The following is a 21728-nucleotide window of genomic DNA, read 5'->3' as shown; positions in this document are numbered from 1 at the left end:
ACTGTCCACCCCTCTGCCGCGGAGGAATACAGGCTTCCCGTTAATGCCAGTCCTCTTTTACAGTCGGATTACAGCTGTGGCGGCACGCAGTTGAGGAGTCCCCAAGCCATAAAACGTCGAATAAAACCAGAAGTAAGTGAGGCGACGTGAAGTTTCAGTCCTCCGTTAATGTCTGAATGGGTGTTGTTTGTTAAACCACCGAACTGTCCTGATTTTGAAGTTTGTTAGCGCCACGTGGTCAAACACAAGTTGGTGACGCTGTCAAAACTTGTGCTGCCTACAATCAAACCAGATATAGAAGCTACAGGGGAAATACAATATTAATTTTTAGTTATATTTGTGGTGTCTGCATGTTTCTGGTATTATACTTGGTCACGTTTTTTCCTTATATTCCATAATATTATGGAAAGCCGCTTTAAACTTGTTCTGTTTATGATAACCATGTTATTCTCATGTTCAATTACTAGCATCTTTCCAGATTCCTGAGGTAAGTTTTTGGGTTTAAAATTGCTTATTTTTAGCCGGTATGCTGACAACCCGGTTGTAAACTTTAAATACTGCAACTTATGCAAACTTAAAACTAGTTCAGTCTAGTATAGTTAGTGTCTATATGCACTGCTTTAAATTCGTGTGCTGCTCGTAAGCTTGGACAAAGCTTAGCTATTAAAACATCTAACGAAGCTGACAGTTTTTTTTTTCTCCACCATTTATGTTGTTTTGTGTTTAACATTCTGCTTAAGGAATCTTCAAATAAATTTTGACTCCTTAGTGGTTATTCCAGGGTCCCAGTATAAGATCTTTATGGTGAGGGAGCCTCCGTAAAATGCAATGGTTCTGTCACTAACTATGTTTGATATCAAAATCAATTTAATCTGAAAAAGGCATTAAAAGACCAATCAAATAGTACTACCAGGATCATATTTTCATTTTGAGAAATAAGATGATATAATGTTTTTAATGTTAACGTTTTGGTGTAATTCTGTTCTTTAATTTATGTTGAAACTTAAAAATATATATGTCAGAAATCACAGGATAAAAGATTCATTAGGGGGAAAAAAGTAGTTATTGGCCTGAAATATTAAACAGTCCTCTTTTGCATTTATAATGAATGTGAGATAAGGGTAATGATGGTTTATTTGTGGTTATTCTTTTTGTCATCAATAAATTCAGCTGATGTATTATTAGCTGCAGCCTACATATTGGTGATTAATCACTTCTAAAATGAATACAATAAGAGGCAAATTATTGATGATTAAGTCCAGTTTGATTACTTTACAGTATTATTGAATGTCACAACAATTATTTATATATCTTAGTAAAATAAAGTTGAAAGAGGTCATGAAGACCAGAGAGATGGTCTCAGAGATTTGTGGGGGTTTTTTTCTATTACACCAACCACAGAGGTGATTGAATATAATTAAGAGAACAAGATGAAAACTTGAGAGACACCAGAAGTGATGGGAGCTGTTCCAAAGTGTCTGAGCAACTTAAGCTTTGCTGCCCTTTTTTATTATTTGCTTTTGGAAAATAATGTCATTATCTCTGATTAATCTCAACCCCATTTAACCCCCATTTCTGCTTCTTTACAAGCTTTTCCTTATGAGTCTAACGGGCTTTACTCTTAAAAGCTAAAAAGCTAACTGCATACAAATACAGTGCTGTGAGAGTTTTTTTTTTTGGTTTTCTGCCTCCTTTTCAACCTGAAATTCTGCAGATTATCAGATTTAAATGTCTCAAAGATAACCTTAGTAAATACAAAAAGCAAATGATTTCATTAAGATGAAAAAGAACCAATTTGGCCCCTTGTAAAAAGGAACTTCCTTCTAGATATAACTGGTTGTGTGTGCTTTGGCTGCAACAACTGCCATCAGGCATTTTCAATAACGAGTCTTCTACGTCATCACCACGTGCGACGGGTCACAAATTGACCTGTTTAAAGTTTGGCTTTCAGAGTGTCTTATTGTCCACCAAATATTTTCCAAAAGTCTTGAGGTTCATCAAGACATTTACTTGGCAAATGTGAAATGGGCCTTTGGTTTAAAATTTTGGCAAGATTTTTATGCCCATTGTTGTCTTAATTTTCCCTTCTGAAAATCTTTAGCGATGCCCTCTGATTACCAGATGGCTCTTAAGAGATTTTCCCTGCTGTATGTGGTGTGTTAAGTGACATGGTCCTTGCAGAAGGACGTCATGACCGCTCCAATCATAAATCGGGGAAATTTAACATGTTTTAATGTCTTGGCCTAACATTACAGTGTGTATGGTCTCCCCCAAGGAAAAACGAGACCTTCAGATCTGAATGTGATGTGTAGCTAATCTGAGAGCAATGTGACAGGAAAAACTGATTGGAATCAGAAATGCACATAAGACAAAGCTGCCATGGCGGACCAGAACATCCGTTGGTCCATAGGGTTGTCAGCCTTTTTTTTTTTTATTGATACAATCATTTAAAAACTTCACATTTTTGTATTATACAGGTTATCTTTGCCTCATGAAAATTAGTTTAGTTCTGAAAGACTTTTGCGACAGACAAGCATAATCGGTTAGTTTGTTTTTCATGGCACTGTATTGAGCTTCCATCTGTTGGTTCTTAATTTTTATTGCCCTTTGATATACAAGTCAGTATAGAAGAGACGGCCTTTACAGAAGAATGGATCAAAACCGTCAACAACGTGGCGTACCTCAAAGCGCTGCCCCCGTTGGGGGCTTCAGGCAGGGAAATGTTCCCACCGTGGAGCGAGGAATCATCATCGGAGACAACGTCCAGTTTGGGAGGTTGAGACGTCGCTCAAATTTGTCTCAATCTGAGAGCTCAGGGGCCGAAGAGGAACATCTGGGCTCCTCTGTGGAGGCGAGTGGCTCCTATGGTCGAAGCCCCATTCTCCAGGGCATTACAGGCTGAGGCGGTATGGTACAACCGCACAGCCTATGAGCAAGCTGAGGGCGACTACCAGCGACGACTTGCCTCCAATGGAAACGGGCCCCTGTCGTCGTCTCCTCGGAGCCCAAGCACTAAAGGAACTTTGACCTTCCACTCCAGACGCAACAACGACCAACAGCGGGGTGAGGGTCAGGGCGTCACGACTGTGGAGGCCTCCGGTACCCCTCACCGTCAAGCTGGGTAAAGGTCGCAATCGCACTTCCTCTGAGACCGAGCAGAGGGGCAAGGGCAGCAGGGGTCCGAACCCGAGGAAAAGGGGCATCTCCGAGACCGAAGGCAGGCCACGATGGGACAAGTATGGCACCTCTCGCACGGAGAATGAGCGCAACATGATTTGTGTGTTGTAATTCTGGAAACTGTTGTCTGTCTGCATTGTACCTTTTTATTTTCAGGTATGCCAACTTATATTAAAACAGATTATTTTTTATTTTATCAGTGGATGTCATTGATGATGTATAGCTAAAGTTGCTGGTCATTTCGCTCCTCTGTTTTGCAATTTTTGGTCACTTAATCTTGGATTTGAAATTGAACTGTACTGTGGGACATTTCGTACTGATTTTAATTTATTGCCACTGGAGAACATTTGTACACGTTATAACTGAAGATTTAAAGTAATCTTTGACTTTAAACACTTAGTCTGCTGAAAGGAAATGTGGCTATGATGCCAGTAAATAATTTCTACCCTCAGGAAGTCATTTAGTTTTTCTTTAATTTTTATCAGATATTATAATCTCTGCAATATTGCTCAAATAGGGTGGATATGTCTGTGTATATCAAACTGGTAAAATGTGAACATTTTACTGAATATTGCAGTCAATAGGGAGGTAGCGATGACTTGATTCAATCTATCATGGAGCTCTGATTTACAGCTATTAAACTAAGTAGCAGGAGGTGAAACAGCATATGTCGGTACAAACTGGCAAAGGAGCGAACTGATCCAGAGCCACAGCTAACATGGCTGGCTGAATGGTGTTTCCTTTTGATATGTTTGACAAAAAAGTGTGTGATGTTTTTTTACTGGCAGACAGCCTTTTGTTTGCTAATCCAGTTTTTGCAGACGATGCAGCTCTGTTTATTTGAGGAATGTGTCACTGCCTGCTGTTGTAACCCATCAGCAAACAAATGGGAGATGGACCTCGTTAGCTTCATTCACTTCTTTGATTATTTCTTTTTATTTTATTTTGTCTCAAGCTTTGAACGCCTTCCTCACATACCATCGCGGAGTCCATCTTTAACTGCATGGTGTTGTAACCCATGATGACCCTTTCTGTCCTTGTTGCAACAGCGACTAACCCCTTTTCCTTGACTGTAAGCAAATAAGCCTATAAAGTGTTTTCATCATTCTTTCTTTAACTCCGTCACAGTACCAACATGAGTGGACTGCAGTGCCTGGCCGCAGAGAACATCTGGTTCGACAAACACCGCTACGATGAAGCGGAGAAGCGCTTCTATGAGGGAGCAAACGGCCCCACTACCCAGCAGCAGCAACAGGTAGCAACCTCTTTAGCGCTAAAAGCCCACTCCCCCTAGGAAGGGGGTTTCATGTGTTCTCAATCTGCCGGAAACGAGTTGTTTATAAATCAGTCACAGGCTGCATAGATTTCCTTACTCATATCCCTGCCGGTGGCAACACTTACATCACCGTCTGTCACAGCAGTCGGCAGCCTGCAGCAGCTGCCTGCCTGCATGTTAGTTGGGGCTCTCGATTTAGAAGCGGCTCGTCAAAGTGAGAAGGGTCAGGTGGTTTTGGCAGCTGCCTCTGCTTGTCAGACCGTCCTGGCTTCCTGCACAGGCCTGTTAACAGTGGGGTGGGAGTTTGTTTCATTAAAATCCATGCGGTGGTACCTTTAGGGATTTTGATCTTAGGTTTTTAAAAGATCTGCAGTGAGAAATCTTTAATCAGCAGTCAGTTTACTAAAATGTTTTTACATCAGCAACTGTAGTTGACTTTCCCCTCAGGAAATGCAAAAGCGCTAGAAAAAATGAGAAAATATACTGATTACTCTACCTACCTCTAGTTATTTCGCTGAATAAAGAACAAGCAGTCTTAACCAAGACTGCACCAAACACAGTCTGTGTTGCAGTGAGGTCGTGTTTTCAATCCGCTGAGCCTGCTATTATGTGGAGGTCAAGTGAATGTTCTTTGAAAAGTATTTACCACTGGAGGAGGTTTGCACTGTTCTAATAGAAATTACCCAAGTATTAGTTGCAAAGTTTTATGGTGAACAGAAGTAGATTTAGAAATGTGTTACCAGCATTAACACAAGTGTATTTTTTTATATTGCTTTTTTGTCCAGATTAAATCAGATGTTATGCTGAAACTTACTAGAGTATTTATTTATTTATTTATTTTTATTTTTTTTACATCTACCCAAATAAAAATAAAGTAGTCTATGGGTATCTTTGGCTACTCTACTCACCTGACTAAATCTTGAGAATACAAACCAAATGTTGTTGGAACTTAAACAACTTGGTTTCTATTGAAGAAAACCTTTCAGTATCCCAATTTAAAATAAGCTTGAAAGAGATTGTATCCTTTTAAAAGTCAACTGTATAAAATTGAAGTGTAGTTACAATTGTTCTAAACAACACTAATGCACATAAAATGTAAATAAATTTGTAAATGCTAGCAACAAGCCCATATTGTCATCTTTAATGTAATTTAGAAATACTTTGCAAAGTTTCAAAATATCATCTTTCAGTAATAAAATTTGTTCAAAATATTATGTCTATGTAGCTGCAGTGATTTCCAAAGTCCACAATTTGATGGCATGCTCAGACAGCCATGCGAGAGAGACCCGAGTCCAGTACAGCCCACCATTCCAGCACATTATCCACATTTGTTTCATTAGAACAAAAACTAAACATTACTAAATAATTATCAACAAGGCATATCAAAACAGAGTGCAAGTAATGTCAGCCTTGCACCTCAGCAAACATCTCCCTTTGCGAATATCCTCAGCAAAGTGAGATCCAAGTTTACCAACTTCTTGAGGCACTATATTTTGGGTTTGATCGCCCTTTAGAAACAAATGAATTGATTGAGTGTTAGAACATTATAGGGTCCTAATAAAACCTACGTAATCCAGTCTCGGAGCAGAGGACATACAGATGGACAATAGGAGGGTTAAAATACTGGTCAACAAAAAGCATTCTGAATGTGATTATTAGTGATAGGTGAAACACAATTGCTATATTTGTCTTTTAATAGTTATCATGTAAAAACAATTAGGTGAAATTAATTTTTTCACCTAATTTAACTCCAGGAATGTAAGTTATAAGGATATTTGTGAAAGGGGAATTTCTTATTCCCAGTGGTTCTGAACCTTTACCCTCGCTTAAAAATCAGACTTGGACCATTGAACATGAACTTTGAGAACCTCACATGTAAACCGTACAGCATCTGTCTAGCTACTCCTGAGTTTTTCCTGCCTTTTTAACTTTTCTGTATTGCTGGGGGTGGATGGGCAGGGAAAAACGGCGCAGCATGCCAAAGGTCGCCAGCAGAAACCGAGGCACAGAAATGTAAGTTTGTCCTGCAGGAATGCTGCATGACTGAAACACTGAGTTGACCCTACAGCTGCTGGATGGTTGTGGATTCTTGTTTTTTCTGCCTCCTCCTGTCAGTATGTGTGTTTTAAAACCATTGCTTGGGAAGGTGATGCATGATATGAATATTCATGCAGACTGCATCTCACTGTGGCTTTTTTTTCATCTGGCAAGCAATCATGGATCAAATATCCAATAGTCATAATGGCTTTTTGAAAGATTCCTCAATTGATTATGATTCGAAAAACTCTTTGAGGACATTAGAGCAAGAATCTGACAAATTTCCTGTTCATTTCTCAAATGTAATGAATGTTGAGTCTGTTATTTGCTCTGAAACAAAAGATCGCCTGCTAGCATTTTAGGCAAATTTTCTGAAGCGGGAGGCATTACTATCTGCATGTGGGAATTATTAGACCATTTCCTCCTCTACATGGATCTTGTGTGAAACCCAGAAGCATGTTTGTGTCATCAACCAGTAGTGACAAACCCTTTGCATGCCTCTCTTCAGATTTAAGGTCTCTGTTCATTTTTCTGTGCAAGTTTTGGTGCTAATTTTTGTTTTTCCTTTTTTGTCCCCACAGTCTTCCTCTCATGGAGCAGGAGACCAGGAGCTGGTTACACGCATGAAGAGCCTGGAGCTGGAGAACCAGACTCTGCACAAAGGTTTTTGTCGTTTTCCCATATCAAAGCTTTTTGGCTACTTTTAGGCTATAATCTGTGCAACAAAATGATGACGAATGATTGTAGGTTTGGCTCAATTTAACTCCTCTTGCAGCTGTCAATAAACCTAAGGCAGCTGTCTGCCAATTTAATTTAACAAAGAATCTGCTGAAACCCATAACAGCTGGGAAGAAAAAATTAGACTGGCTTATTGGATGCTTTATTTCAAAGAAATGTCTGCATATTGATGTTTGAGTAGTATTTGGGGGAAAAAACAAGGTTTTATTTACAAGTAAACACCTAAGATTAAACATTTTACTCATAAAATGAAAGACCGCAAAATTTCATTGTGACGTAAAAATTAAAACACCAGAGCCCCTAATGCACATACGTGAAGCTCAAGGCCCATGGGCCAAATCTGGCCGGCCATAACTATTTTACCAAAGAGACTCTTTGGCCTTCACCTCGTTTTTAAACTCATCACAGACGCTTGACTCGGCCTCATAGGTGTGGTGTGCTCGTTGCTCATAAAAGGATAGACTTTTGTGTTTCTGTCCAGCTAGTCATCACTTAGGGTTGATCACGCTTAATCGTATTTAAAGTATAAGCTTTAAGAGTTTGTCATGTGAAAAGAAATACATCAGTTGATGTGGTCTTGTTTGAATGTCAGTGATCGAGGACATGAGGGCAGCTCTGCAGAAGCTGGAGTCCAGGGTGGTTGTCCTGGAGAAGTCTCCTGTGACAACAGCTGGCCCCTGTGCTAAGGTAAATCAAACACTCCACTGTCTCCTGCCCTTTTGTTGTTGTTTAACAACATACTTGATATCGTAATTCAAATTTCTGACCCAACATACCATTATCTTTTTATGTTTGGCATTTATAATAAGAGGAAGTAGTTTCTGAGGTTTTTTCCCCCTATCTCCTACTTTTTAAAATGCGCAGGCTGCTCCAGTACAAGCAGCTCCAGTCAAACAGGTAAAAGTGACGAATGGCGGCGATGATGATGACGATGACATAGACTTGTTTGGCAGCGATGAGGAAGACGAGGAGGCAGAACGCCTCAAGCAGGAGAGACTGGAAGCCTACGCCGCCAAGAAAGCAAAGAAACCCACCGTCATCGCCAAGTCCTCCATCCTGCTGGACGTCAAGCCTGTAAGCAAACGTCTGCACTCTGGACACTGAATACACACTGCTGAGGGTTCTGATGACGTTTGCTCTTGATCTTCACCCAGTGGGACGATGAGACCGACATGGGAAAGCTGGAGGAGTGTGTGCGCTCCGTGCAGATGGACGGGCTCCTGTGGGGAGCTTCGAAGCTGGTCCCAGTCGGCTATGGCATCAAGAAACTGCAGATCAACTGTGTGGTCGAGGATGACAAGGTCGGCACAGACATCCTGGAGGAGGAGATCACCAACTTTGAGGATTATGTAAGTTAATCCTTGTTTGTGGCTTCTTCGCATGTTTTAATCTTGCCTACTGCCCGAAAATGGAGCTGTGTACTGCAGTAATCTGATTTAATGCTTTGTTATATGTATGAAAGGCCTTTTAAAAGCACAAACTTCAGTGAATTTTAATGGGATTCCATATTATATATCTAAACAAAGCAGAGCATAACTGGGAAGGGCAGGAACTGCACTAGTGTTTTGAAATGTTTGTGATGCATATCTTAAGCATTTGCATTTTGCCACCTAAAGTATAGTATAAACTTTCCTCTAAATAGAAGAAACTAAATAAAATCCTATGAAGCTGCTTTTAGGACTTGCCTTATCTCCCAATAGTCCAGCTGTGTGTAATATAAATTTCCGTATGAATCAGATTTTTCAGTAAAGACCTCAGAAGTTTGTTAGAAAACATTAAACAGAAACAGATTATGAAACTTTTTTGCGAAACATTCAAAGATCAGCCACTGTCTCTGCAGCTTCTGAGGGAATCTGACAGCTTTTAGCCAGGCCCTCTGCAAATCTGATGTTTTTTTCTCTACTGAAAAGGCGACAAGAAAACGATTAGAATAATAAATTCTCTGTCACATTTTCAAACCATGTAGGGGAAGAAGGTTCTCTGCTCAGATGAATTCAAACTCTGCCCCAAAATAGGGTGGATCTTTTTTTATAATTTGTGATAAAGTCAGTTGTTTATATAAAAAAATATTTTTACTATTTTTTTTTCCCCAATTAAGTATTAAATTTGAAAATGATCAAATGCTAGTTACTGTGTGCAGTTTAGTGATATAAATCACTTGACTGATGTGCCCAAAGAAGCATATCTTATATGGGGATGTTTTCTCAGGGCTGTGACACACAACCACCCCTAATGTAAACAATTTGTGGCAGAAAACAGATATCGTAGCTCAGTGAAATCACATTTTCTTATTATTACTTGGAAAAAAGCAGAACGCGTTCCCTGCTTTTAAGTTCATCTTTATTTCTCTTAAATAAAATGTACATATCAATACATTTGTAACCTATGTAACTGTGTTTCTCTGCAGGTCCAGAGTGTAGATGTCGCTGCCTTCAACAAGATCTAACCTTCAATACCAAAGTGTTGATGCTGCTTACAGCTTGTGGGGTTAATAAAGCTGAACCTAGAGCATAAATCTGTCTTTTATTTCTATATAATTATTTACGAGACAACTTCTAAAGTGCTACTAAAGCAGGATTCTAGTTTAAAGAGAGCACACCTTCAGTGTAGAGCCCAAGCCGACCCAAAACACCGGGTACACTGGCTGGGTGAATGTTGTCTTCTCCTTGTGGAGCAGAATCATTGAATCAGAAACATTGTAGAACGTTAGCGTCCCAGCCCTGAAATCCAGATACACTCCTATTCGGCTCCCACAGGGAGTCACGATGGCAACGCTTTCCTTGTTGTGCTGGAACGAGCAGGTGGTGTTGATGCAGTCTAAGCTCCAGGATTTAGAGTTATGGCCCAGTTTGCAGTCGCTCCCTCCTCCAATCCTGTTCATGTTCTTGTAGCAGATGCCAACTGAGACCCCCCCACTCCCAGCCCACTCCACCTCCCAGTAACATCGGCCCGCTATCCCTGCTCTGCACAACACCTGGGCCCAGCTGGTGAAGCGGTCCGGGTGGTCGGGGTAGGGCTGCGGCTCTGAGCGGGTTGTCACTGACCTCCGGCTGTCGGAGACGCTCAGGTAGGAGTTGGCTGTGTTCATGTCCAACGTCAAGTCGTTGTAATCTGGAGAAGAGAACACAATCTAATATCGGCTATAGAAGACATAATTAAATTAAATCAGACATTTGTGCTCACATTGGAGAAAATCGGTTCTTTTCCTCGGTTCCGTGGTGTAAGGAATGTCGGCGTCTCTAGCTGTTGAGAGAGAAATGCTTAGCGGCCCTTTCAACAAAACCATCTGAAAATATCTCCATGCGCTCATGAAGAGCCACACCTTTGGTCTTTTCACTGATGTTTGGATTGATGCTCTCCTTCAGCGAGTATACTAGAAATGGAAACAAAGTTTATTCCAAAATTCTTCAAGCTAATAAATATTTAAAATAGACATACCTTTATCAGAAACTCTGCTGAATTCCCTTTGAAGTGTTTCCTCCAGGCCTCCTTTCAGGTCGCCCAGGCCGTCTTTCATTGTTTTATACATGAAATACGTCAGGGCATCCGTGTTGGGCATCTCCACAGTCTTCATAGGGAAATGGAGAGACTTGCATTTCTGCAGAGGTGTGAAGATAATTGAATCACAGATTTGATTTTTAAATGCAATTTTTTTTAACTGTATTGTAAATCAAGTTTGTAAATGAAAATGTCCAGGGAGGTAAAGTTATTCAAGCGTTAAAATGTGTAGTTTAGCTCCACCTTAAGCACCAAATTTTAAGTAAATCTGAACAATATTTCTTTATCTTAACTCTTACTTAGCTTGGCATTTATTTTATGAACTGTCCGGTTGTCTTAACTGGGGATAAGAATTCAGGACATCAATTTACCAAGCCTGCTGATTTTCTGTTGAGGATGACAAACTAGTTTTCAAACATCATGTTGAATTCCCCTTTTCAGGATAGAAGGAATATTATCCACGTCTGAAATTGAGTTGTATAATATGCTGCTACTAACATGAAAGAAATACCCTGTGCATATGATGAAATTGTCCCCTTTTGATATTCTTCTCTTCCAACTATCAACTACAGAGAAGGAATATTCGGTGGTTGAATCTGCTCCAATAGATCTTACAATTGGCTGCTTAACCCTTGTTTTTAATCATGCAGATGCTGACTTCAGTAGAAAGTTCATTTGAATTTTATTTTATTAAACAATTGATTAAAAAATATATACATTTAGTACACTTTTTAGCAAAATAGGTGTAACTTTAACCACTAGATGGCAACAGTGTATTCAGTACAATCCGGTATGTGTGGAAGAAACCTTTACAGGCATGAGTAAGTTACTGGGGGTAAATTTGTGACAATCTTGAAGTACTTTAATAGTTTACCATTTGAAAATGATGAATTTTCAGAAACTAAAACATAAACTAAAAAGTACTAACATTCTCCAGTTAGGCCTCTAAAACTGAGAAAAAGACTTGTAACTTATGGTTTCTGAAGGCAAAAATCTGGCAGAGAAATACAGCTCTGTTGGGAGCTGTAGCTTTCTGCCTTTAGAGGAGTGGTAAATTTGAGGTGAGCTTCCACCCTGCTGGATGTTGAGGTGTCCCTGGGCAGAACATTGACCCCAATCCCCCAAACCAAACATCACCATTATGCACATCAAATCACAATAAGTTCCACTTCCATACCTGGAGGAAGTGGATGTGGTCCTCCGTGCGAGACAGCCTCTCCAGCTCAGCCTCGGTCCTCCGGTGCTCAGCCAACTCCCTCTGGATCTTCTCCAGCATCTCCTCGGCCTGACCAACCACCAGTCTCTCCTGGGATTTGATCATCTCCTTCACCTCTCCGCTTTGTTTCTCAATGGATCGAATCAACTTGGAGAAAATCCTTTCACTCTCCTCCACCACAGCCTCTGTGGAATGCTGGAAAGGTTAAAGTTCTTAATTTACCAGGAAAGCCATTTCTTTTTTTGTGTTACATTGTGCAGAAAGAACATTACAACCTCTTGTGTATAAAGTTGATCTCACCTTCATGTATCTTATGGCGTATCTCAGTTCCTTCTCTGCATCCTTCAGTTTCTGTACTGACTTCAAAGAAGTTTCTTTGAGTTTTTTCTAAGAATACAACAGATAAACATCACATGGGATGATCCTATTTTTAGTGAAAGAATTTATTCCAAGGTTGGCTTTCAGGGTGGAACATTTTGATTCAACAAAGCACTGAATTACACTGAAAAGGATTTGATCCATCAGCTGTGTTTAAATATTTTACATCCTGAAAGCCTCACATGATGCTATGGTTATATTAAGCTTTTCAGACAACACATTTAGCATCCATTGTTAATTCTCCTGAATTTCAGACTTCCCAGAGATTAAAAAAAAATAGTCATCCTAATGTTTTATTTATGAACTGCAAGCATTACTGAGCTTTATCATCCCATAAGCAGAAGGATATATTGGCAGAATAGTCAATAGTTCTACTGCAGTTGATCCTGAAAGTGGAGATGAAGGTACAGACACTGGTTTAGGTATTTAAAAAATTAATAAGTATTTTCTCTTTGATTTGAATTCAATCCAAAACAAAGTCCAGAAAATGTTCCTGGAAACTCTTACAAACCACTTTATAAAGATTTGGAGTCTCAGAGTATTGGTTGTTGCTGCTGTAGTTATTTTTTAAAGGACTTGCCTCTAAATTATTAACAGAGCTTACCTGAGCAGGAAAGACACCAGAATCCTTTTAAAAGTTAATTTTAGACATGGATCAGCATGGTAACTGGGTAAAAAACATTGTTCACAATATTTGAATAACACTTTTTAGCGTTAAAGATCTTTTGTTTAAAACAAAGATTTGTTCCTGATGCCACCAAAACATATTACAGCTGTAATGATGCTGTTACTTGAATTTATCACAGACTAAAGCAAAAATTATAAACTAAATTTGGTTGTCGTCTCAATTTGCTTATTGAACATATGCTGTCCTCATTGCTTGTCTGTGATTTACAAAGTAACATATTTTACTGTGAAGGCCAAAATTGTCCATACCCCTGATGACAGGAGTCTCTCAAAACATTATAAAAATACATTTTAAAAGTAGCCAAACTGATTTCCATTGCTTTTGCTCAGATTAGATGTTAAAAACCTGAATACAAATGTACTTTCAAATATGTTTTATCACTGATTAATGTTGTCAGTCTCACTAATCTAAAAAAAAAAAACTAGGAAAAAAAAGAAAACTAAAATATTTCTGTTACTTGTAATGTTATTTTATTGTAATTTATTGTGACTTTTAGTGACCAAACTAATTTTTAGGGTTAAAAAAACATTAGATGCATAGAATATAAATGTATCAACCCTGCTTGTAGATTTTTAGGCCTAACTAGCACTGGTTCTCCATTTTTATTTTAATCAGGATAGAAATGTACAGTTTTTAGTTCCTCCACTTTTTTCCATACACAATTTGTCGCTTAAATACTTCTGCATACTTTGTGGTACCTCAACCATTCAACATTTACCATATTCTGTTCATTCAGCACATTTTGACTGTTTCTTTTGGTATTGACATCTTATACAGTTTATGAAATATTCAGCTTTTTGTGATCATCTTGGGCCCCATTGAAATGAATGGAACATCCCATCATTTCTGAAGAATTCTGATAAGAAATGTTGCACTCTTTCACAGCTAACTACTTACATGTACTTTCAGCTGGAAACCCCATTCAAATTTTAAAATTTAGTCATATCATTCAACTACTTCTGTCTATTTTAGCTTTTTGAATTCTAGAATACCTCGTTTTAAAGTCTTAATAGAAGATTTTTGTGGTGGATTCTAAAATGGAGAATAAATGTATGCAAAACATTTGGAAATGAATGTATTTTATGGGGATATAGCAGGTTTAAATAAATAAAATACATTTTATAACTTAAAGGCAGGGTGGAGGTTTTGGCTCCTAGCATGAATAAAAAGTACTGGGGAGGCATTTTAAAGTGTCATTAAATTCTATTAAAGTCTATTAAATTCACTTTGTTCGGTTCAAAGTAAAAGAACAAAGAAAAGTGTTTACTCCAAGTAAATATTACTTAAAAATGTTTCCCAAGTTGTCAGACTTTTTGTTATAGTTTTGGATTTGCAATAAAAATTTTAAGTTTTGAACAAATTCAAGTTTTTTGTTGAACTTGTAATTTGCGTGTAAGGCCTTTGTGCAGAGGTTAAAATCTAAACTACAGCTGACACCCAGCTCAGAATAGTAAGCATGCTTAAAACAATGTGAATAGTTGTTATAAAGCCAGCAGCTACTGCAGGAAGTTGTTCCCACAAATATCGCATTCACTTCCTTAAATCATTGTAAACCTTTCCTTGTTTTTGTTTAGAAAAGCCTGTTATAATTATTACACTTTGAGTTTAGTATCTCAATTAAACCCTTATGAATCAAACATGTACTTTTGATCTGTACCTTTTATACTTTAGTAGACTTCTGTCTTTCTTGTCTAAATTCATAAGTGTTGAAAGCTGTACACACGATTTTATTTTTGTCAGCCAGTTATCCAATACAAATATTAACTCGGCACTGGGTTTTTTGTGGTCTTTACAAAGATTATCAAGCACATTGAACCAAGAGGCTCAGATGTTGAAAACGGAAAAATAGTGGAGTTTCTCTTATGAATCAAATGTATGCTTTGAGAGAAATTCTTTCCAGGAGCTGTGTTGTAAATATATCTGCAACACAGTTATGGCCTTACTGAACCGTTAGTGAGATTATATCTCAGAAACATATCAAAACTTTATTACAAACTACTCTGACTCACCTGCTGATTGCTTCTCTCCTCCACCACCGGCACCGTGTTGTGGCCCTTGTGTCTCTCCTTAACACACAGCGAGCACACACACTGCTGGTCATTGAGGCAGTACAGACGCAGCAGCTTTTCGTGCTGTTGGCACAGCTTCTCCTTCAGCCTATCTGTGGCTGGGATCAGCTTGTGTCCTTTTCTGTGAAAGCGCTCTTCATGTCCTTTCAGGTGAGCCAGGCAGAAAGACTCCAGGCACTGGGGACAGGATTCCACAGCTCTGTTCTTCCTGCCCTTACAGACGCTGCATTTCACCTCCTCGGGTTTCGCCAGGTGCTGGGCCGCAGACTGAACTTCACTTTTCAGAAACTTTTCCACCACTTCGGCCAGAACGGTGTTCCTGCTCAGCAGGGGTTTGGGATTGAACACCTGCCTGCACTGGGGGCAGCTGTACTGGTCTTTCTGCTTCGCTGTGTTCCAGTAATCCTCAATGCAGTCCAGACAGTAGCTGTGTCCACACGGGATGGTCACGGGATCTCGCAGAACCTCTAGGCACACAGGACAGCAAAACTCGTCTTGATCTACAGAGATAGTTGCGGCTGCCATTGCACTCTCTCACACACATTATACTGAAAGAGGAAGGGACAGTGATGGGCGTAGCTCACAGGTGTGCAGATACCAGCATCTCAGGTTTCACCTGCTGCACCATGAAGCCTCCAATCACAGCAAGGCACACCTGGGGAAGGCCCTCCCAGGTAAAGAAAGCAGAGATCAGTCCCATGTAGACCCACACCAGGCTGGGCCATAGTAGATGACCTTTAAAAGTAACCTGAAGCTTGTTTTGTTCCAGGGGAAAGCCCTGACTCATGTCTGTGTTTGATCAACAAAATGTAAACCAACCACCAGACAGTCTCTTCCAAACAGTCACAGGTCAGTTTCAAGATTTTAATAACAGTTTCAGAAATGTCCTTCTTAAAATTTCTTGCTTTTAGCTCACACTTAAGTAGCAAGACTCTAATATCGGATAGAATTCAGTGGGTTTTTAAAGTTCAGCTAAAGGCACCTTTTTCATAGACACACCTTTACTTAAATGCGCAACTTTAACATTCCCTGTATTACTTTGAATTTTAATCAGTTTGCTATTGTTTATACATCTCTATTAACTAATTTATCATTACTCTGTGTCCCCTCAGTCCATCCAGAATAAGGGAAGACAACCTTCTCTTACTCTGCACCATCAGCCTGGAATCATCTCTAAGTAGACTTTAACTTTCTGATCTGATTCTGCTTCTGTTCTTAACTATAGCTTTGTGATTAGTTCTCATCTTACACAGTTTGAGTCCGTTCCTTAATATACACTTGCATTGTTGTTTTGTATGTAACTTTTATGATTGTATATAATGCTGGTCTCTTTTGAAAACTAGGATTTATTTGCCGGTGAGATTTATCCCACATAAATAAAGGTTTTCCTCTTTGCTTTCAAGTGAAACTGTTTATGAAATCCTTCAGTGAATAAATATTCTTTAATCTCAAAATAAGCTGATGTTTTTTTTAATGTGTAACAAATGAGTTTACAAAAGAAAATACCTGTTCACAAAGCACTGCTTTAAAAAAATACTTATAAAAGCATAAAACCACATCACTACAACAGGCTGACCCTTTTAGCAAGACTGAAATACACTGAAGTAGGCTGCTCATGCTTTTAGCTGCTTCACACCAAGTTAACTGTATTGTCTGTAAATAAATACTGAAATATAACTGATTAAAGTCAATAAACTAGTGTCCACCGATAAAATATTCAAAAAGGTCTCATTGTTGACTCTTATGAAACTCAGGTTATGTGAGTGCGTGTACGACATTCAGTCTGATGTCCAGCAGGATTTATCTTCTTCTTGAGTGAGGCCGTCTCTGCAGGTGTCTTTGTCTAGATCCAGTCGTGACTTTGGAACCTGGGCAAAAAGAAAACAAGAAATGGAACGTTGCACCAAGCTGAGGCAGCAGAAACAACAAAATCTGATCAGTTTACTTCTGGAGATAAAATGATGTGAGGAAATAAAGCTTCTTTTGTAAATATAATGTTAAATTACCTAAGGGTTAAAGCATCTGAATGTTAAATTGTTTTGTATCAATAACGTTTTCCATATCACATCGCAACAACAAATTTCAGCGCATGTAACAGTGATTTGGAATAAATGTTTCATTAATGTGATGACTCTAGTTACCAAACGGTGAGAAGGCAAATGGTCCCTGGGCAAAGAACGGGTTCAGAGGACTGACAGCTGGTTGGTCCAGACTAAGGGGAGGCAGAACTGCGAGGACAGATAAACAGAGTTACTGTGGAGCCTCCCAAACTGAAACTGACAGAATCTCATGCAGATTCAGCAAGCTGTGCGGTAAGCAAACATGCTGAGAAAGGAGTTTCGGCTGAAAGGAAAATGTTAGGACGGAAACATCTTTTATTCAGCAGGACAACAAAAACACAGTCAAATTTCAAAAAAACAGGTACACGGGTGTAACGTAACACACACACACAACAACACACAACTCGTTTTCATGTGTTCACACATCTCATCAGTGTGTCACTGAGTAAGTGTGTCCCAGAAACCATCTGCACATAAGAAAAACGCAACAAGAGAGAAGGGTTCGCATTATTTAGCAAGCATATAAATGAACTGATCTAAATTATTTTAGGTGTCTGTGGAAAAAATATCAAAATTAAATCTGTGGTCAATTAAACCACTGAAATCACAGGACTTAACAGCAATTAGTCAGAGTTTGCTTCTTGCCTTTTAATAAACAAGGTAGATTTTCTCAACATCAAGAAAAACAAGAAAAAATATACTATTTGAAAACAAAACAAAAAATAAATAGAGCTATGTATAAAAATATACAACTTTTTCTATTGGGCTGGAATGAAAAATTTGCCCACCGTTACTTTTTAAGAAAAGTTTCTTTAATATTTTGTATTTTAATAATATTTGTTTATTAACATTAACTAAACCCATTAGTGCCTGAATGTACAGACCATTCGATAAATTAGAATATTATTGAAAAGTTAATTTATGTGAGTAACTTAATTCACTAAGTAAAACACATATCAATTAATTACACTCAGACTGATATTTTCAAGGACTTACTTCAATGCTTCCGTTGTTTACATTGATTTTCCACTTACAGTTATTTGAAAATATGACATATAAAGTTAGAGTACATCAGACCAATAAAAAATATTTTTAAAACAGAAATATGGGTTTAAAGACAAGTATGTTTAACATTTGCTTATAGGTTGTCATTTTTAAGAGCTCTTTAATTTGGCAAATATTCTTCGGCGGGATGATATTCTACTTTATTGATTATGCCTGGATTTATAAGCTTATGAAAAGAAAATGTGTTTTTGTTGTCAAGCAGATGCTAAATTAAATAAAGATTATTATGTTGTATGTAGAACTTTGGTATTATTTTTTCAAATCAGAGAAATTTGATTAAAAAATTATACATAAAAATGGCAATCACAAAATGATCAAGTATATAATATGAAATGCCGAAGGGCTATTGATTTTATAGAAACTGTTAATAGGTGACAGAACTTGTGATTAAAAAAAACAATTATCAATTTTAAATCTAGTGACTTAAAAGATATACCCATTTCAAATCTTTGTACATCTTTACTATAATCAATGCAGAAGGTAACATAGCCATGTCTAATTGGGTTAAATGACATCTTAAGCTCACTTATTGGTGACTCCATCTGTGCAGCTGCCCCAGCCTCACCAGCGAGGGGAGAGTCACACTGAGACTCTGAGGACTCAGGATTCTGAATCATCATGATTGTAACATCTTTCACTAAAAAAATAAACGAAAAGAGAAACATTAGATCAGTCAGTAGTTGGAACAAATGTCCTTTAAAAGCCCCTCTTGAAGTGTGTCTACCTTTCTCATAGATGCTGACAAATCCTCCCTGGCACACTTCTTGCAGCAGTCCCTTGAAGTCGGACACCGCTGTCATCACTGGGCCTGAAGGAGAGGCCCGGGTTCATGTTGAGCAAAGGAGAAGCTGACAGCGTAGGTGAGGCATGAAGGGACTGACAACTCTAAACACAGATACGGAGAGGAGACGGTGTTAGGCTGAGTGCTACTGAGTCACTGTCCGCAGAACAAGTCTGAAGGAATCACCTGGAGGAACTGGACGGGGTCATCAGTGTGGGACAGGAGGTCAAGTTCGGCCTCGTTCTTCTTCAGTTCAGCAATTTCCTTCTGGATCTTGTCCAGCAGCTGCTCGGCTTCACCGATGGCCGTCTTTTCCTGTTCTTTGATGAGCTCTCTCAGTTCAAAGCGCTTCAGCTCTATCTGGCGAATGAGCTCCGTAAAAATGGCGTCGCTCTCTTCAGCAGCAGCCCGTGCCGAACGCTAGAGGGAGACGCAGACCAACGCACAGCAGTCAGCGAGGGAGGCACAATTTAAAAAAAACATCTGTTCTATGAGAATATTTAACTTCAGCAGCTGTTATGTAAATAAAGAACAGGCTAAGTATTGTACTGAGTTTTCTCATTAATCATTTAACAGAAAGAATCTGTGTGTCAGCACTTACAGCGAGAGAAAAAACAGCTTGTCTCAGATCTTGTGCCTCTTTCTCTCTTTGCTGAATCTTGAACTGCGAGCTCTGCCTCATGTCACTAAGCTGCATCTGAAAGAAAGAATTAGGGGATATTTTAAAATTATAAGTCATGTTTACAAAACAAGGAAAAATCACCCGTTTGCCTTTCTGAATCTCCACAGAATATCTGTAAAACCTATAATGTAATAATAGGCAATAATGTAAAACCTATAAAAGAAAAATAAATAATACTATTTAAATGCAATATTTAGCCAGAAATCAACTGAACTGCTTCAGAAACATGACAACAAAACCACAAGAACTAAATCTGTGTCACCATCTTCATATCAAACCTTGATTTACAGTAAAAATAAATACATAAATAAATATAATCAGAGTCATTTATTTTGTTTATTAGTAGAGATAAATCACAGTCATTTTGGTTTTGTTTGCGTGCAGCATGAAGCACTGCACTGAGAGGGATAGCTTTGTTCTTGACCAGCTCTAAAAAACCAGGGTCGGACTAAATAAAGCATTTAGAGAAGCAGTTGACAAAGGGACAGATTCTTGAACAATATCGATATAAGTTCAACAATTTCTTCCCTGGCGACATAAATGAAGGACATGAACATTACAATTTTAACGTAATTGGAAAAAGGTCAATTTTTGCCTAATTTACTTTTAGAAACTGCTTTCTAATTCTTCAGGGTGTAAAAGACGGCCCTGAAGGGTCAGGATCCAGGTATATATTTTTTCTGAGCATCATGGATAAGTGCATAAAAATAAGAACGGATTACAAAATGGCCCCACTATAATTAATAAAAAGCACGTAATCAAAGCCCATAGCTAATTTCATTAAAGTTAAAAACAATGTGTATTAAAGAACAGGCTACTGGATGCAAAACATAGTAAAACTATTTGTTATATTGCATTTAATCATTTTGGGGAAGGGAGGGGTGAAATTGATGTTTACCTCCTTATCACTAATCAGAGCCAGTCCACAATACAAACTGTCTGAATGCAGTCTCTACATAAAAATGAGTAGGACTGAAAAATAAAACCAAGGCTCTTACAAAAAATAAAAATGGATCCACATGTCACCATACGCAAGGTGACTTGTGAGTCTAAGTATTTGCACAACAAATACTTAAACTCACAGACGATAATTCCAGGCTGATGTCAATGTGTTGCTACCTTCATGTGTTGTGTTTCTGCCTCGGCCAGCACCGTGTCGTGTCCTTTGTGCTCGTCTGTCAGACACAGGTAGCAAATGCAGCGCCTGTCGGTGCGACAGTACACTTCCAGCAGCTTGTCGTGCTGGGGACAGATCGTCTCCTGGAGCCGCTTGGAGGCCGAAACCAGCTTGTGCTTCTTGAAGGCAGCGGACTCGTAGTGAGGCTGGAGGTGAACATCGCAGTAGGAGGCCAGGCACACCAAGCAGGACTTGACAGCCTTGTATTTTCCTCCCGGTGCAGACGTCACACTCCACGTCGTCAGCTTTGGCCAGACATCGGTTATCCCTCGGTACCGAGGCAGCCAGGAGCGTAGTTGTCTTGAATTTCTCCACCACATCGGTGAGCATGGTGTTCCTGGCAAGCACCGGCCTCGGGCTAAAGCTCTGTCGGCACTGCGGGCAGACGAAGACCCCGAGAAAGTCGTCTTGGTCCCAGTAGTTCTGGATGCAGTCCGAGCAGTAGCTGTGTCCGCAGGGGATGGTCACCTGGGTTTTTCAGCACGTCCAGGCATATGGAGCAGTTAAACTGGTCCTTGTCCAGAACCACTCCACCCTGAGCCATTTTTAAAAACACTACAGAGGAGCCAGAAAATAACAGAAAAAACAAGAACACACTGGTTCAGTGTTGCTACAGCCGCTTTGTTTACAGGAAGTGAAGAGAATGGAGGCGTGGCCTAGCAACGACACCGGATACTGGAGGACATTTAAATTAAAGAGACAAATACAGATTCTTCTAACTAAGAGCTGTCTTTGCTTCACACACAGACCAACAATAAAAGCAAAAACACAAACTCTTTTTACAAAGCTAATTTAAAGTATTGTTAAATTATTATTATTATAGTTTTAATTGGGTTAGTTCACTTTATCAAAGACGAGTTCATAGGGGGGAAAATCGCTCTAAGTG

The 21728-nt window shown here is 39.0% G+C and overlaps 2 protein-coding genes across 8 annotated transcripts; one reads left to right on the top strand and one right to left on the bottom strand.

Annotated features, from left to right (window-relative positions):
• Window positions 1-9743, top strand: eef1da (eukaryotic translation elongation factor 1 delta a (guanine nucleotide exchange protein)). Of its 7 annotated transcripts, none has more exons than XM_032564753.1 (8): window positions 1-132; window positions 4306-4432; window positions 6413-6466; window positions 7072-7153; window positions 7821-7915; window positions 8093-8302; window positions 8383-8577; window positions 9636-9743. In XM_032564753.1, exons 2-8 carry the CDS (start codon window positions 4313-4315, stop codon window positions 9672-9674), a joined length of 795 nt encoding a protein of 264 aa, XP_032420644.1. In that variant the 5' UTR covers window positions 1-132; window positions 4306-4312; the 3' UTR covers window positions 9675-9743. The 7 variants fall into 7 exon arrangements, with proteins under 7 accessions (XP_032420644.1, XP_032420641.1, XP_032420648.1 ...); XM_032564750.1 differs by having other exon boundaries at window positions 6398-6466; XM_032564754.1 differs by lacking the exon at window positions 1-132 and adding an exon at window positions 2989-3236.
• LOC116721909 (E3 ubiquitin/ISG15 ligase TRIM25-like) lies at window positions 9552-21474 on the bottom strand. The gene is given in 16 exon segments (XM_032565937.1): window positions 9552-10339; window positions 10412-10471; window positions 10551-10601; window positions 10667-10826; window positions 11904-12137; window positions 12243-12329; window positions 15018-15611; window positions 15694-15866; window positions 17219-17305; window positions 18729-18839; window positions 18934-19087; window positions 19170-19403; window positions 19585-19680; window positions 20785-21045; window positions 21047-21310; window positions 21312-21474. Coding segments are annotated over 16 exon segments (3168 nt in total). The 5' UTR covers window positions 21387-21474; the 3' UTR covers window positions 9552-9812.
• Window positions 21475-21728: the final 254 nt, after the last annotated feature.

This window comes from Xiphophorus hellerii, chromosome 6 (genome assembly GCF_003331165.1).
Source record: "Xiphophorus hellerii strain 12219 chromosome 6, Xiphophorus_hellerii-4.1, whole genome shotgun sequence".
NCBI classification, from domain to species: Eukaryota; Metazoa; Chordata; class Actinopteri; order Cyprinodontiformes; family Poeciliidae; genus Xiphophorus; species Xiphophorus hellerii.
Note: the sequence above shows the minus strand (reverse complement) of the source record. Positions and strands in the feature narration are given on the sequence as shown.

Coding starts and splice junctions, on each gene's coding strand:
- eef1da (XM_032564750.1), top strand. CDS start 4,313: ATGAGTGGACTGCAGTGCCTGGCCGCAGAGAACATCTGGTTCGACAAA. Junction 7,916..8,092: donor CAGCTGGCCCCTGTGCTAAG/GTAAATCAAACA, acceptor TAAAATGCGCAG/GCTGCTCCAGTACAAGCAGC. Junction 8,303..8,382: donor TCCTGCTGGACGTCAAGCCT/GTAAGCAAACGT, acceptor ATCTTCACCCAG/TGGGACGATGAGACCGACAT.